At 48.7% G+C, this 16344-nt stretch overlaps 1 protein-coding gene across 1 annotated transcript; it reads left to right on the top strand.

Annotated features, from left to right (window-relative positions):
* The first annotated feature begins 224 nt into the window (after nt 1-224).
* rif1 (replication timing regulatory factor 1) lies at nt 225-15891 on the top strand. The gene is made up of 36 exons (XM_047046821.1): nt 225-440; nt 989-1120; nt 1470-1548; nt 1689-1785; nt 1977-2107; nt 2229-2323; nt 2493-2682; nt 2817-2909; nt 3003-3141; nt 3649-3800; nt 3897-4008; nt 4102-4278; nt 4899-5009; nt 5439-5501; nt 5981-6084; nt 6293-6379; nt 6633-6706; nt 6822-7002; nt 7178-7285; nt 7427-7576; nt 7654-7756; nt 7872-8127; nt 8222-8267; nt 8431-8633; nt 8811-8904; nt 9010-9138; nt 9253-9395; nt 9496-9585; nt 9674-9734; nt 9897-13286; nt 13404-13532; nt 13790-13876; nt 14082-14197; nt 14308-14461; nt 14584-14707; nt 14861-15891. The coding sequence occupies exons 2-36, from the start codon at nt 1008-1010 to the stop codon at nt 15136-15138; spliced, it is 7659 nt and encodes a 2552-aa protein (XP_046902777.1). The 5' UTR covers nt 225-440; nt 989-1007; the 3' UTR covers nt 15139-15891.
* The last annotated feature ends 453 nt before the right edge of the window (nt 15892-16344 follow it).

Raw genomic sequence — 16344 nt, 5'->3', positions numbered from 1 at the left:
CTTTCATAGGCCTACGTATTGTGTAGGCATGCTGCACAGTGCAATAGCCTACGTAAAAGAAAATATCGATGCAAATTTTGAACAATAACTAGGCCGATTTTGTCATGGAATAGCATATATTTATATATTGTATTGATGATTTTTAAATGCAAAGGGAACAAAATGATTTCGTACGGGTTATGCACGTCGTTCGGCTGAACGGGGCGGTCCCACTACGTCAGGTCATAGGTGATCAGCGTGGTAGTTTCGCGCCAGCACCACAGTGTCTACGCGCGGACAACTTGTAGAGGAGGACTATCACAAACCGTAGGAAAAGAAACATAATATAATCGGTTTCTTCTTTAATAGGTCTTGCTGTTGCTAGTGTGTATTGCTAGTATATTACCGGTGTTCATGATATCATTGTCTGTATGCATCTGGCCTTCTGCACGAGTGCCGAGGTAAGGAAGTTTGGCTTGCTTTGTTTTTATTTTCGCGCGAGGGAAGGGAATGACTGACAAGACAAGCAGCAGCCAACCTACTAGCTATCTAACTAGCTCGCTAAATAAAGCTATTTAGAAATGAAACTAAATATTTTTTGCATTGTGTGGTAAAACGTGGTGCTTTACGGTTACGACCATGAGCCATATCGACACCCCTATATCTTCAAGAGACTGCATGATTGCCACCTAAGCTAACTAGCTCTAGCTCGCAGTAGCCAATCATACTGTATTTTGGGGGTATTCCATGTATCAGATTAGGCTAAAGTGTGTGAGATTACACACCAGACAGCTATTTGGTCGTCTATTCACACAACGCTTTGCCACGTACCAATTACGTACCCCAAGTTGGTGTGTTAAACATTTTCTTTGAGCTAGAAGGCCAGCCAACTAGTCAGTAAATACAAGGAACCCATCATGTCACTTGCTGTCTATATGAATGGACATCTGCTGTGGTTTGTAGGTTCATTGCAATCCCCCTTCTCCCTCCTCTACCCACCTGCCTTTAGTGAACGGAGGTGAGCAAGGATGATGGCCACAGTACCCCAGACCAGCTCGAGCCTCCTCCCCCTTCTGGAGTCCTTGGAGGACAGCAATGTTGGACAGTCGGAGCAGACAGATGCCTACCTCACTATCGCCAAGTAAGTACACTCCTGGAAAGAGATGATGGTATTTGGACATTGGTATGCGGTCAAATATATGGGGTAAGATGGCTGAGCGGTTAGGGAGTCGGGCTATTAATCAGAAGGTTGCTGCCGGTTTGATTCCTGGTCATGCCAAATTACGTTGTGTCCTTGGGCAAGGCACTTCACCCTACTTGCCTTGGGGAGAATGTCCCTGTAAGTCGCTCTGGATAAGAGTGTCTGCTAAATGACTAAATGTAAATGTATTTATTTCACAGAACTGCCTGGGTGGACGGTCATTTTCTACTTTTATGCTGTCGCTGTTTGCCGCTTATGTTTCAAATGCTCTCTTGTTTTTCCTCTGCAGTCGCATCAATGGAGAAGAGGGACGACAGTTCCTTCCCGCAGTCGTAAAGCACTTTTCGCGCTTGGGCAAAACATTACAGGTGAGTCTCTACTTCATGGTGTTGTCCACACATCACAAGCCATGCAGCTAATGCTGTCAGCCTTTAGACTGCTTTTGAATTCTGTTCATTCTTTATGTAAAGTCAAGGTGATCATGTCGGTTTTATTGTTCTTTTTCTAGACCCACATAGCCAGTCAGAATGTGGAGCTGAGCCAGGCTGCTTTGCAGGCCCTGGGCTTCTGTGTGTTCCACAGTCATGTCGTGTCAACCATCCCAGGTAGGGGTTAGGGTTGCAGGAGGGATCCACTGGCTCACAGTTTGGGTGATGGGAGTTCTTGTTTGTATATTTATGAAGACATGTTTTCAAACATTAATTTCATTTTATATCGTAACCAATCTGTTTGGTGCTGACTCTTATCCCTTGTTGTCCACATATCTGTAATGTTTATAATTCTTTTGGACTATCAGCAAGCTTTGCAGAGGAGCTTCTGTCAGCACTTTCTTCCCTGGTGGTGAAGTCCACAGAAAAGAACACATGTACTCGGGCACTCTGGGTCATCTCCAAACAGAACTTTCCTCCCGAGGTGGTTGCTAAAAGGGTGGGTGGACAGACTTTCAAGACTCATGCTTCTGCTGGTGTTTGTGGAAGTGTTTTCTAAAGTGATTATGGGGATATTCTCCAAATATAAAAGTTAACTTGTCTGTTTTTGTTGTGGTCAGGTGCCAGAGGTGCTGGAGACGCTTGATAGTGTACGGACTCGAGAGGACATCCAGTCCATCGTCATGGAACATGAGGCGCTAAATGTTGTAATTAGGTAAACAAACCTAAAACTGCCAAACATAATGATTCATATGTTATGGTCCTGACTCAAATGACCTTTTGTTCAAGAGGGGATATGTGTTCGACATCTGTTGTTGCGTTTTAATTTTTAATGTACTGCTCATTCCCGACACCAACCCACTCGCGTGTGTCTGTGTGTGTAGGTTACTGGAGCAGGCTCCAGTCCAGATGGGGGAGGGTGCAGAGCGGTGGGCTAGACTGGTCATCCCGCTGGTGGTCCACTCAGCCTCCAAGGTGAGGCTCCGTGCAGCAGTCGCCCTGGAGATGGGCATGCCTCTGCTACTGGCAAAGCAGCAGGAGGTGGCAGCTATCATCGAGCCCATGATGTCCAATGTGAGTTTCAAATCCTGTGTTTCACTCCTGTTTTCCTGCATGTGTGAGGAATGTTCAAACAGCTGCAAGATGGCCTGCAAATTGCTAATTTGCTCGTGAAGCTTGTCCTCATCTCAGTCTGTACATTTCCACAGAAACTCATCCCTGAGCTCCAGAAACTGTTCTCCTCCAAGAACGAGACCAACGTGCTGAAACTGTGGCCTCTGTTTGTGAGGCTCCTGGGCAAGGTATGGCGTACAAGCTGATGACGAGCATCATCAAGAGTCCGTCTGAAGTGGAAGATGTTGCGCTAAAGCAATACCTTGTGTTTACTCACACAGCTGCTCCACAGAGGAGGGCCGTTCATCAACTCCCTGCTCCACCTGGAGGAACTGGGCTTCCGTAGCTCCTCCCCCAACGTCAAGAAGATTGCCTTCATCGCCTGGAAGAGCCTCATAGACAACTTTGCCCTCAATCCAGGTGACTATGCCAAAACATCCCTTTGTTTATCGCTTTGTGTGTTTCTTCAAAGGGATGTTTCCCATCCAGTCCAGTGTCGTTTCAAACTATTTCTATGACATCCTCTCCAGTGCGCTTTCAGACTGTTTCTCCCTGTAGATATCCTCTCCAGTGCTCTTACAGACCGTTTCTCCCTGTAGACATCCTCTCCAGTGCTCTTACAGACTGTTTCTCCCTGTAAACATCCTTTCCAGTGCTCTTACAGACTGTTTCTCCCTGTAGACATCCTCTCCAGTGCTCTTACAGACTGTTTCTCCCTGTAGACATCCTCTCCAGTGCACTCACCGACTGTTTCTCCCTGTAGACATCCTCTCCAGTGCGCTCACCGACTGTTTCTCCCTGTAGACATCCTCTCCAGTGCTCTTACAGACTGTTTCTCCCTGTAGACATCCTCTCCAGTGCGCTTACAGACCGTTTCTCCCTGTAGACATCCTCTCCAGTGCTCTTACAGACTGTTTCTCCCTGTAGACATCCTCTCCAGTGCAAAGCGCTTAAAGCTGCTGATGCAGCCTCTCAGCTCCATCCAGGTCAGGACGGAGGCCCTGCTGCTCACCAAGCTGGAGGTCTGGTGGTACCTGCTGGTCAAGCTGGGGCCCAACATGGCTGCCAACTTTGAACAGGTAAGAAGTGTAAGGGTTGTAGAGGGGTGAAAAACCAGATTCACAGGTGACGTAAGCGCTTAAACTCCATCTATGTCTGAAATGGTGTTGTTGCAGGTGGGTGTGCCCCTCCTACAGTGTACCCTTGGGCTTGACACTCCCTCCCCAGCCACTCCAGCCCGTAGCTCCAGTCACAGTGGAGTTGTTGGAACATCTACCCCAAAAGCAGGTACTGTCCTCTCACTCACCGGTCCACTACCAGGGGACTACCAGAACTGTCACCGGCTGTTTTCTAACGTCACATTTCCTCCTCCACCTCCAGGCACCCCAGGCTTTGGCAGCCCTGCAGTTACACCACGAATGAATCTGAATAGCAGCATCCACCCTGTGCAGGCCTATCCCTCCATCCAGCTCCTGGGCCTGGAGATGCTGCTCCACTGCTTCCTGGGGCCAGAGGTCACCTCCGCCGCTGCCAGGAACAAGCTCGTGCTCGGCTTGGGTGCGTGACTCACCGCTGAATCCTCATGTTAGATCAGCCAAGCTGACGTGGAAGAAAATGTTGTCCAGCTCCGCCAATGGTGTGGCGTCTGTCTGTTTTTTTACTGAGATGTATTTGATCAGTCAGCTAAGTGGAGATGAACACCAAAACAGAACAAAGACACAGATGGGATATTTAGCCAAGTCTCTGAAGTGTGACGGTCAGAAGATCTCGTTTTATAGGGAACTTAAAGATAACAAATGAAATACAACCCATTGGTACTTTACAAAATGAGGCATACTCACAACCACAGACAAGATTATCATATCAGTCAGGCTCAACCCATCAGTAGGCCTATTTCAGCCAGGGGCCTCAAATACCTCTAAACCTTGGGTGCCAGGCCCTGGATGGCTCATACATCATCTCTTACAACAAACTGGTATATCGATCACACTACGGACTAGATGACCTGTACTTCACAAATTCCCTCTGTAATCTATGTGAATCAATACAGCTAGTACAAATAGTACAAAGTCTATGAATTTGTAAAAATAAGTACTACTCATCCGAATGAACATTTCTGGAAACGATCCTTCGATTTGATAGCTTTGATTGATTGACTTCCTGTGATTGGCTTTCAGAACCTTTGAGCCACACCCTCCTATCAAGCCCGTCGTCTTTCACCAAACATGCCTTGCTGCTCACCTCGTTGGTACGAGACGGATTCATCACCATCGGCAAAAACGCTCCAGGTACCTGCCACTGCAGCACGCACACGCATCTCTTCTGCAGCCAGGAGCTCTGGGGTTTCACAACGGAGGCTTGGCCAGAGGTTTCCTAAGACAGGCAGCAGCAGGGGGGGGAGGCCGGACAAGGCTTGGCTGCTTGCTCGCTCGCTGCGTCATAACTGGAGACTTGTGGGGTCGGTTTTGGTCTCCTGGTCGGATGTTGTGGAAAGGGGGGGGGGGGGGGGGGGGGGGGGGGGGGAGGGAGGAGTACACACTGATGGGGATCTGTGGATTTGAAACAGACTCGGAGAGTTGCTTGGGGGTTGAGGGAGGGGGGAAAGTACTTTGATTTGTGGTGTTTGTGTGTGTGCTAACTCACAGGAAGGGTTCTTCGGTGAGATCTTTTTTTTTATTGGGAATGAGTCATGTTTTCTCTCTCTTCACTCCTTCCAGATGCCCTACTCACCCTCCTCTGGAAGCACCTCGTCAGTTACGTCAGCTCAACCATAGACGCTGGTAAGATGCCAAGAGTGTTGCCTGAGGGTGCCCTAGGATACAAGAAAAATGACCCCTCAACCCTTCATGCAACATTCTTATCAGTGTTGATCCATGTATTGTGGTAGGCTGTCCTACAGGGCAGGCTCTTGAAGACATGGGTCTGCCTAGCAGCACCACAAAGAGCACCATGGCTGGGTCTGCCTCCTGTCCTGGGGGGTGAGAGTGAGACCCTACTCCCTCCCCACAGATCTAGACCCAGTCCCACTATCATCAGTTTAAGTCTGAGCAGAAAGACTTGAATGTCTGGCCTGCTGTGACGAGGAGATTAATCTGAGGGGCTGTCCCCAATGATGACCATCTCCAAAATCCAAATCCCCTGATTGTGTACACTTTTTTTTTTTTATTAAACCGTAAATGGAAAAACAAGAAATTTTCTAAACGTGTAAAGTTGTATGAACCCGAATATTTGACGTTTGGATCAAATCCCTTTTGAACAGCTGGCCACAAGAAAGATCGTCATGGCTGCGAGGTGCTCACACTGGTTCTCCAGGCTCTCCAGAGCATCGTCACCTCAGAAGCCCTGCCGGCCCAGCGCGTGTTGGTGAGACCTCCCTCTCCCCTCCTCTAAACTTGCCTCCATTCCACGTCTGCTCCGCAAACTCTCTCTAATGTTCCATGCTGCAAGTTAACTCCATCCTGTCTGGCCCAGTGTTACAAAACTCCACACTTCAGCTCGCAACAGCTTTTAAAAAGGAGGTGGCTCAGACGCTGCCAGGTCGTGACTCATGCTGCTTTCACTGTACTCTCAGGGTCTTCTGGAAACTACAGTGAGGGGCATTCCTCAGAGAGTCCTTGGGTCTGCCTCCTACCAAGTTGGCAAGATGGATGTGCTGAATGTGAGTTTCTCAATCGCCTGCTCTGGGCCATTACGGTCAATGATGTCCTGTATTCTTGGACGTGCACAAGCTTGGCTGGACGGTGGCCATGGGCCATGGAGCAGCCAGTGGCCTTTGCACTGGAGCTTGGTCCAAGGTTGCCTGACGGATGTGTTATTTGGAAGTTCAATCCCTCTGAGCCTTGTGTGTGTGTTCTCTGTACTCTTGTCTCGAGAGTGTGGCTATGTTGACTGGTGTCCTGCTGTGACCCTAGGGAACCCCGGCTTTGTTCCTGATCCAGCTGCTCTTCACCAACAGCCTGCTCCCAGCCTTCGTGGAGGAGGAGAGGTGGGGGACCCGCTCGGACACGTGTTTTAAACTATCCGTTTATCTGGAAGCAAATCCAAAGTCAGCTCCTCCCAGTGTTCCATCAGTCTGTTCTTTATATGCCTTTCCTCTCTAGGTTCTTCCTGTGCCTTGAGACCCTGGTGGGCTGTGGCCTGTCTGGCCCCACGTCCCCTCTGGCGTTTGGGGAGGCGGTCCTGGGCGCGATGGGGCGCACTGCATGTGCTCTGGACCACAAGGAGCAGCTGTGGAGGATGTGGAGTGTGGTGGTGAACCCCTTAACCGACACCATCACACAGGTACGACGATGGCGACGAGCATGGTGGCTTCATCCTTAAAGCTCCGTGGCCTTTATAAGTGTGCTGTCACCTACCTGTCACTTCAACAGCAGTTTGCGACAGATAAAGAAATCAACCGCACAATGGGAGAGATGGGGGCGTTTGGTTCTGATTGGGTGGCTCGTCTCTCCCCCAGACTAACGAGGTGAACCAAGGAGATGCGCTGGAGCACAACTTCAGTGCTGTGCACACCGCTCTGATGTTCCCCATTACCTACCTACTTCCTGGCAAGCCTCTGCCTCAGGTCAGTCACTGAAGGATTGTGCCATAAGAGACATCTACCCTTTGCTCCAGATGTTATTGTGTTAAGGCTATCAAATCCTCAGACCTACACAAATATTTACATCGGTGTTTCTTCTTTGACACACGCCCTGCCATCCTCCAGATGTCCCAGAAGTCTCTGCTTTCCACCTGGTCTCGGCTGTACACGGTGTTCGCTCGCTGCTCTGCCCTAGTGGCCACCGCTGAGGAGAATGTCTGCTGTGAGGAGCTCTGTAACAAGATGGCTGCCGTCCTTGACTCAAAGGCATCAATGGTGAGCACAGTAGGACTCCTACGTATAAGCTGCCTATCAGTAACAGTTTATTTATTAGAAATGGTTGCTTCTTTCAGACTCCTCCTCCTACTATGGATGCAGTTGTACACATCCTCCTAGTCATCATTGAGAGTGTGGACTTCTCTCCCTACACACCACAGTTCCAGCAGAAAACAAAATGTATTTATGACTTTTGATTGTTCTGTTGATTATTATAATTTTAGGATTGATAATGATACTTCCTCTGGGTGTCTCCAGAATCCTAATGAGCTGTTTTCTGGTCCCTCTATCCCAGCTCCCCACACCCCCCAGCCCTGGGTGAGGAAGAAGAGAGCCCTGGGGAACCTGTTCTCCTTCCAGACTCTTCTGGTCCAGGCCCTGGAGACCTTCACTGCCCTGGAGGGCCCTGAGGCGCCCAGTGAGGGAACAGGGTTCACCCTGGTCTCCGTCTTGTCTTGTCTCTTTACTAACTTGGCTCTGGCCACAGCCATCCATGAAGCCCTCGTGTCCCTCACCCAGCCCCTCACACTGTTCTACCAACAGGCTTATGGGTAAGGATGGGCTTTTGAGTTGTAGTCTGTCGTCCATAGGACTTGAAATGATCATAGTCTTATGATGTTGTATACTGTTTCTTGCCTTATGTAGGTCCCAAAATGAGGAGCCAAAATTCTCATCAAACTTATCTACAAAGGTATGTGTGTTAAACTCCCAAATTAAACTGGAATTTTACTTCCCTAATTAAACTTCTCAACATTTGATAAGCTAAACTCATGTGTTTAGTATCCAGATATAACATTTTGTACAAGTTTGAAACTAGCAGTTGTTGTTGTCTGACCGGGTGTTTTTGTCCCTAGCTGGACAAGCTCCTTGGCGACGTGCTGGGCTGCTTACAGACCCGCTCAGCCCTGGCCTACGACGACGACCTGCTGGCTCTGCTGGCTCCGCTGCTGTGTGTGCTGTTCTCTCACAGGAGCAAGCATGTCCGCTCCCTCGTCACCCAGTTCTGGAATGCTACTTTTGCTAACACGCTTGTCCTCACCTATCCTGACCAGCTCAAGTAATAATCTTCTTTATTGTATTGTTTTTCCCTTCTCCAAATTATAAAATGACATGCTAACCGAAGTTGAATTGTTTTCAAAGTTACTGCAGCAAATTGTATTTTTTGTTCTTTTTTAATATCGTTTCAATAATGAAGTGTTATGACGTACATATTGTGTAATGTATCTGTTGACAGACCAGTTCTGAGCCAGGTCAAGCATAATACCCCCATTATTCTACCTGGCTTTCAGTCAGTTGATGTACCAGATGAGCTCAATCAACAGGAGTCGGTGAGTGTTTCTATGTACCACACAGTAAGCTTACATATATATTTTTTTTCTCCTCTTACTACTAAGTGTTCTAATGGAATCCTTTTACTGGTTGTTGTTGTTTAGAGTGAGAGCTCTCAGTTGGAGACCAATCTAAGTGGAGTTCAGGTGTCATCAGTAGGGAAGAGGAACTCTCTTTTGGCCAGGGCAGGGGAGCTGAAGGAGCCGACCCCCAAGAGCTCCAAGCCTGTCTCTGTAAGCCGCTCTGCTGGGCCTCTGATCTCTGATCCTGTGCAACAAAAGAACCCTCAAACCCTTTTATTTAATAACAATCTTTCTTTAAAATCTTTTAACAATCTCTCCCAATAGACAAAGCTGGACTTTGGGTCTCCCAAGCCTCCACGTAGAGAGGTCCTGGAGGAGGAGGCCTCCATAGACTTTGTCTTCATCCCCCCTGAGACCAAGCAGAGAGTCCTGACGGAGCACCAGAAGGAGGTCAAGAGGATGAAAAGGTCCGACGTCAACAAAGTCACCTCTGCTGCAATGGAAATCCTTTTTTTTCTTCTTATCAGCATGTCAATATTAATTTGCCGTGTTGTCCTCTTGTTAAAGGGTTGACATTCCTGCAATGTACAATAACCTGGATGCCTCCCTTGATACCACAGCCTTCAGCCAGTACACTCAGAGCCAGGAAGAGTCCATGTAAGTGTGTTTGGATTTGGGTCTGCCATGTGGCGCTTTTTTTGAGGCAATCATTTAGGTTTTTAAATAATGAAATGATCTATTTCAGGGACAAACTACAAACAGATGAGCAAGCTGAAGATCCTGCCAAGGATAGGGGCAACGCAGAGGTAATGAAAAACTCCAACAATGATAAAGATAAAAAAAACAAAAAAACATTCACAATTCAATTGTGTGCTCTTACCATAAATTTGTATTTATCATGGCAAACATCTGGAAGCTTTCTTGCCTCTCCCAATGCATGTTTTCAAATTGCCTTCAACTCCATACAGTTTCAAGAGGAGAACATGGAAGCAGAGGAGGTCCCTGAGCTTCTGACGAAGGACACCCAGGAATACATCAGTCTGACTGCCAATGAACGTGTGTCCGCAAGCCCAGAGCAGGACCAGGGTCCGGCTGAGATGCTACCAGAGTCTCCAGATGTTTCCATGGAGGAGGCCCACGGACATGTACCAGTGGAAGACCCTGTTACAGAGCCCACAGGCTCCACCAGCCCCGACGTCTCCACCTCCCCTGACGGGGTCTCAGGCACCCCTCAACAGTCCAGCAGTAGCCGCCGGCAGTCCTTCATCACCCTGGAGAAGTACGCCGAGGGGAAACCCGCCAGTCCCATCAGTGTGACGAAATTCACAGGCCCCCTCGCCAGGACCTCCAACAGCCAGGACCCATCTTCCTCTTCCCCCCTCTCTCAGGCCTCCCTGGCAGACACAGGCTCTGACTCACAGGCCTCCCAAGCCAGACAAGCGAGGCTGAAACATTCCAGGGACATTCTCCCTGATCAGCAGTCTTCACAGCAGGAGAAAGATAAAACGAGTCCAAACGAAAATGAGCCCGAGGTGAAGATCACTGAGAAGCGGCTCAGTGAAGCCACAGAGGATGAGGAAGATGTCATTCCGGATACCCAGGCTGAAGAGGAGAGGAAGGAACCTGTGGTGGAGGACGTAGAGGCCGACAGCCAGGAGGAGGCTCTTGTGGAAGACCCCGCGTGCTCGCAGTCACAGGGTGAGCTCAGAAGATCGGGACGACGCAGGAGCAGGCCACTGCTGCCAGGGGAGGACCCAGACAATGTGGAGGAAAAAGAGAAACAATCGAAAAGGGGGAAAGGGCAGAGTCAAACTGATTCACAAAGTACAACACCCCTTGCGGCTGACAGCCAATCTCAGGGGAGGTCTAGTAGGAGCAGCAAGCTGGCTGTTGAAGTGGTGGAAGCCGGCAAACCACAGAAGAAAGCAGTGCTCAAGGACGGGTGCCAGTCCAGCCAATCAAATTCAGAGATGTTTACTTCCTCTCCTACCGCGGAAACCGATAGCCAATCACTTAAATTGAGCAAGAGAGTCAAATTGTTGGGTGATTCAGAGCTGGTTAAAGACAAACGCACTAAGAGAGGTTCTACAAAGGAAGAACTTAGTCAGAGCGCCTCTGAAAATGACAGCCAGTCTCAGGGCAGGCGCACTCTAAGGAGTAACGTAGCTAAGGAAGAAGGCAGAGTCACACGGAGTGGCAAGTCTCCCAAGGAGCAAGGGTCCAGTCAGAGACGAGTTGCTACGCCAGAAAGCCAGTCTCAGGGTAGAACTAGCCGGAGAAGCAAGATGGTCAGCGACTCTGAGGAATTTGACCTCATAAGCCAGAGTAAAAAGGAGGAAGAGGAAGCTGCGCTCAGTCAAGGTGATTCCCAAGTGGTCACGCCAAGTTCTGCCACTCAGAATGAGAGTCAGTCACAAGGTAGAGCCTGTAGAAGCAGCAAAGTGGTCAGTGAATCACAAGAGCGAGTCAAAGATGAACCCAAGACGACCAGGAAAAGTGGCAGGGATGATGAGCGAAGCCGAGGTGACTCTCCAATGACCCCGTCTTCGGACAGTCAACCACATAGCCAATCACAGAGTACACCAAGTAGGACAAGCAAAGTGGTTAACCAATTTGAAGAGCTGGTCAAAGACGAGTCTGGTGGAATTGAAAGTACAGATGACAAGTCCAGTCCAAGTGATTTTCAAACAAGCACACCTTCCTCAGTCTCTCAGCCCGATAGCCAGTCACTGGGTATCGGCAGAGAGAGGAGCGACGTATCTGATGACACAGCTGAACCTGACAAAAGCCAAGATTTGGTCGGTGACACACCAGAAAAATCAATCCCTCAGACTGACTCCCAGCTAACTCCCTCCACTGACGGGAAGACAATGGGCTGTAAGCCCAGGAGGCTCAAGCTGGTGAATGTTAGTTCAGTGCTTACTGTGGAGGCTCAGAGCTCTCAGGTCACCGAAGAAGCTGGAACTCCAGAGTCCTCCCTAGGTAGGGTCCGGTCCACCAGGCGGACAGCATCCCAGGCCCTATTGTCCAACGTGGAGACCTCCGAGTCGGATGGATCCAAGGCGAGAGAGAGAGTCCAGAAAGCAAAGAAGAGAAGCAAGAAATGCAAGTCTCCAAGACCACTTAACATAGAATCAGACAGGTCTACGCCAGATAACGAGATTCCGATGGATAGCTCTGAATCTTCTCAAAAGGCTGAACCGGAGATCATACCTACTTTAGCATCTTTGGCGGTGTTGGTGTCTAAAGACCTTCCTGGATCTCAAGATGCAGTGGAAGTAAGTGTCCCTCTGGTCTCTGAGAACACCGTAGAGGACTGCCCGGCTGACAACCAGATCCACACGGAGGGAGAGTTCTCTGAGTCTGTTGACCCCGTTGTTGTCCAGGAGAAGACGGAGAGTGAGAATGCCCAACATTTCTCACAGACGAGACCTGCCGTGGAAGCAGACTTGACTGTGAAAGATCCGCCTGCCCGCATGTCCCCTCAGAAGTGCTCAAAGGACCAGTCCATCCTGGACACTACGGTATCTCAGGAGGATGACCCCGGTAGGTCGGACACTCCCATGCCTTCGTCAGGCTCCAGCGTCTTTCAAGACAACGTCTTTATGGATCCTCCTCTGACCAATGGAATCTCCTCGGACTCCTCCACCTCCAGCGACCCAGGGGAGAAACCGAGCCTTGGTCTCCAGGTGTCTCAGTCTTCAGAGGAGAAGCTTGGAGACATGCCCCAGCCTGTGGAGGTCGTGGCTGGGGACCAAGTGACTGAGGAACAGCCGGGCGACCTGGATGAAGATCAGCGTGCGTCTACCGACGTTTCAGAGGAGGACCGCCAGTGTACTGGCATCGATGCGTCAACGGAGGTCCCGGCAACGTGTTTGAATCTCTTAGGAGGAGCGCAAGATCAGTACACGTCTATTAAGGAGAGCCTTCCAGAGACTGATGGTAGCTCCATCAGGACCGGAGTAGAGGTGGGGGGAAAGGCTCAGGCAGACCAAGATGCACTTCCTCCCCAGGAGAAAGATCCCGCCTCGGGGATGGGGTGCGAAGACGAAGCTGGAGAAGAAACCCAGATAAACAACCAGGACCTCGACCTGCCTGCCGGGGCTGTGGCGGACTCTGTTGCCCCTCTGGCTGATGTCCTTGCAGCCCCACACCCTGAACAGACCACAGACGTGCACCAAGACTCCCCAGCCAAACAGAGGGGCCTGGCGGGCCTAGGGAGGCCGGAGGTAGGCGACAGCCCCAGCAGTAAGACCAGGGGGGTCTGGTCTCCCTCTGCTTCCCCTTCCACCAGCATCTTGAAGAAGGGCCAGAAGAGAGCCTTGGTGGAGGTGGAGACCCCTTCACCAATAATCAAGGTAAACCGATTTGGTCTGTCAGGGGGCATACCTTGTCAATCAAAAGTTCCATTGACACTTTTCTACCATACGTTGTTCATGCATTCATCGACTTTACGCCGTCTCTTCTGCTTTCAGTCTAGAAGAGTGTCTTTTGCTAACCCAATCCAGCACCAGGAGCTGGCAGATGACATAGACCGCCGGAGCCCCGTCATCCGCACCAGCTCTCCTAGATCCAAGTCCCCTAGCGGTATTCCACAGCCTAAGGTATATACTTCATGTTGTATTGAATCATCATTACAAACTATCCACTGCTTCTCTTGGTTAACCAGTGTTGATGCCAGAGATCCATGCCTAGATGGGTCATGTAATGCCTGTCATTTTCTTTTTCTTTTTTTTTACGTTTCTGGTCATGGAGATGTGTCTGACTGAACTGTGTTGGGACACAGAAGTACTTGTCTTTATTTCTGGGAACACTGACTTGTGACCCTTTCAGCTTAAATAGCCTGCCATTTGTTTTGCAGTACATCACGACTCCTACAAAGGGCCTACTGAACTTCAGCCCTCGCAACCTTCGAAGCCCTGGATACAAGAGCTCCAAGAAATGCCTGGTATGTGGAAGCCCGAAGTACCCTGCTAGATGTCATGACATGTCAGGCATGCATAATCAATGGGGAAATGGGGTGGCCTCGACAAGGGAACCATCCCTTCATTAAGGTTCATGTACAAAACAAAACAAGTACATTTCTGGAATGACTGTAGATGTATGTAGACTGTAGGTGTATGATGGAATGGTGGAACTTTTGTTTAATTCAGATTTCAGAGATGGGCCAGGAGCCACTGGCCATCCCCAAGGACTGTGTTTACCCTGCCCTTGTCGGCTGCTCGACCCCTGTGGAGGCTGTGCTGCCCCAGATCACCTCCAACATGTGGTGAGGACCATGTCTTTTAAAAAGCAGACATGTGGACTCCATTTCAAATCTACCACAGCACGTTTCAAAATGTTTTTTTATCTGAAATAATTTCCTGTGTATATCTGCAGGCCCCGTGGTTTTGGACAGCTTGTCCGAGCCCGAAATATCAAAACTGTTGGAGACCTCAGTTCTCTCACACCCAATGAGATTAAGAAACTTCCCATCCGTTCTCCCAAAATCATGAACGTTAAGATGGCACTTAGGACCTACCATGAACAGCAGGTATGCTTCTTTTTTGGGGTCTCTTTGTCATCGTTTAATGTCGAAACTTCTTATTTGTATGATAATAGCGCATAACACGTATAATGATCCGCGATATACTTTTGTCTCACTTCCTGCTGAAGCGTAAAGGTCGTGGTGATGAGCTGAAGAGCTTTGATGAGATGGAGAGGATGACCTCGGAGCTGGAGGACATGAATGCTCCTCACAACCAGGAAGATGACGACAAGTCTACAGGAGAAGCTCTCGGTGAGTTCCTCCCATCGAAAGTGCTGTTGCGGTCAAATCTTTTCCACAATTCAAAAAAATGGCACCCAGGTTCTGGAACAATCCATTCCATATCCAGCCTCCATCAGTAGTTGGCAGTGTTAAAAACCCAAGTTGTCCTGTCTCCCTCTACAGCCACAGAGTTATTGGACGAGCCCCTGGCGGTGGAGCAGGGAAACCCCTGGCTAAACAAGAGGCCCCAGGACGGGGCCCCAGAGGGCTCCCTGAGGGAGGTGAGGACCCAGGGTCTTCTGTCTGAGGTGGAGGGGCTGGGCGCTCAGATGACCGCAGAGTCGCTGGGCCGGTGTTCTGCAGAGCAGCTGCTTCATGTGCATGACCAGCTGGGCAGCATGATGAGGAGGGTGGTGGTCCAGCTGCAGACCAGGCTGACTCAGAGGGGAGGGCAGCTCTGAGGGAACCTCCGAGCTGGAGAGAGCTGAACACCTGACATGCAGCTTTTTAACCTGGTCCTGGATGTCCATCCCTTGTTTTCCTGGAAAGGATGAGGCAGGTCTTTCTGGACTGGGCCTAGAACTGTGGATATAGACTGGGCTGATCCAGGAGCCCAAATATGGATTTTAATGAAATGGTTATTTCTGATTATTTCCTCATCTCCTCTGGTGGTTGAGGAATTTTTAACACTTGCCCTTTTTTCCTTCCTGAAGCAACAGTAGGTGACTCTGTAGACTGACTCTTAGTTGAGTGATGAGCCAGAAACTTTTTACCAAGTGCTTGTAAAGGGATGGCAATTTTCTTATTTGTATAACAGACATAAGAATGTATCAAGTTCTTTGATACTAGAATTTAAGGTATGATTAGGTAAGTTATGATTGTGTGTGTGCGCGTTGGGGGGGCGTGTTTGTGTGTGTGTACATATGTTTCCTATATACCTCTTGCGGTTAGTATTCCACCATTACCAGTATAATGCCTACGTAAGACATGTCATGCCTATTCACTCTACCACAGAAACCTTAGTAGGAAATTTGTATATTTTATATTTTATCCAAGTGTCTTTACTGTTATATTTGTCTGTTATTCACAAGTAAGATGGTAGTACAAAGTTTTATTAAGGAATTCCTGAATGTGTCAATAAAAGATAACATTTTCTCCCATGGTATGCTTGCTTTTTCTATGTTGGAGCTAAAGGACATTCAAAGCACCCCCAGTAGACAGCTCAGGATGGTGTACTGGCATGCTTGTGTTTACTGAAACTATCTGTCAATAAAAGGATGCACTACTACAGGGTTCCCATGGGGTCTTAAAGTAAAACATTCAGAACTCTTAATTTAAGGCCTTAAAACGTCTTAACTGCCAGATTTTCATCCGTGGTCTGAAATTTCATTTTGTCAGGCCTATAAAAGGTTTTACCACCGTTCATTTTCAGAAACGCTGGCCGCAGAAAGTTATTACAAAGTATTGAGTTGTAGCATCCAAAGCGGAGCAAGGGTTTGAATTACAGGGGGGCTGGGTCGTCAGTCATTGAAATAAATATTTTTAAAATTTCTTAAATATTCTTTGATAAAAAAAAAAAATGTTTTGGTAATGTGTTGTGTAGGTCTTAAATTTAAATCAAGATCCCATGACATGAAATGTTCACTTTAGGAGGTTATTTAACATTA

Source organism: Hypomesus transpacificus, chromosome 23 (genome assembly GCF_021917145.1).
Source record: "Hypomesus transpacificus isolate Combined female chromosome 23, fHypTra1, whole genome shotgun sequence".
In the NCBI taxonomy this organism is placed as follows: Eukaryota; Metazoa; Chordata; class Actinopteri; order Osmeriformes; family Osmeridae; genus Hypomesus; species Hypomesus transpacificus.
This window is presented reverse-complemented; position numbering and strand designations above follow the sequence as displayed.

Bases quoted from the DNA above. Each gene is read 5' to 3' on its own strand.
- rif1 (XM_047046821.1), top strand. From the start codon at position 1,008: ATGATGGCCACAGTACCCCAGACCAGCTCGAGCCTCCTCCCCCTTCTG. The intron at 1,786-1,976 runs GTAGGGGTTAGG...TTGGACTATCAG, and splicing joins TGTCGTGTCAACCATCCCAG to CAAGCTTTGCAGAGGAGCTT. The intron at 3,801-3,896 runs GTAAGAAGTGTA...GTGTTGTTGCAG, and splicing joins TGGCTGCCAACTTTGAACAG to GTGGGTGTGCCCCTCCTACA.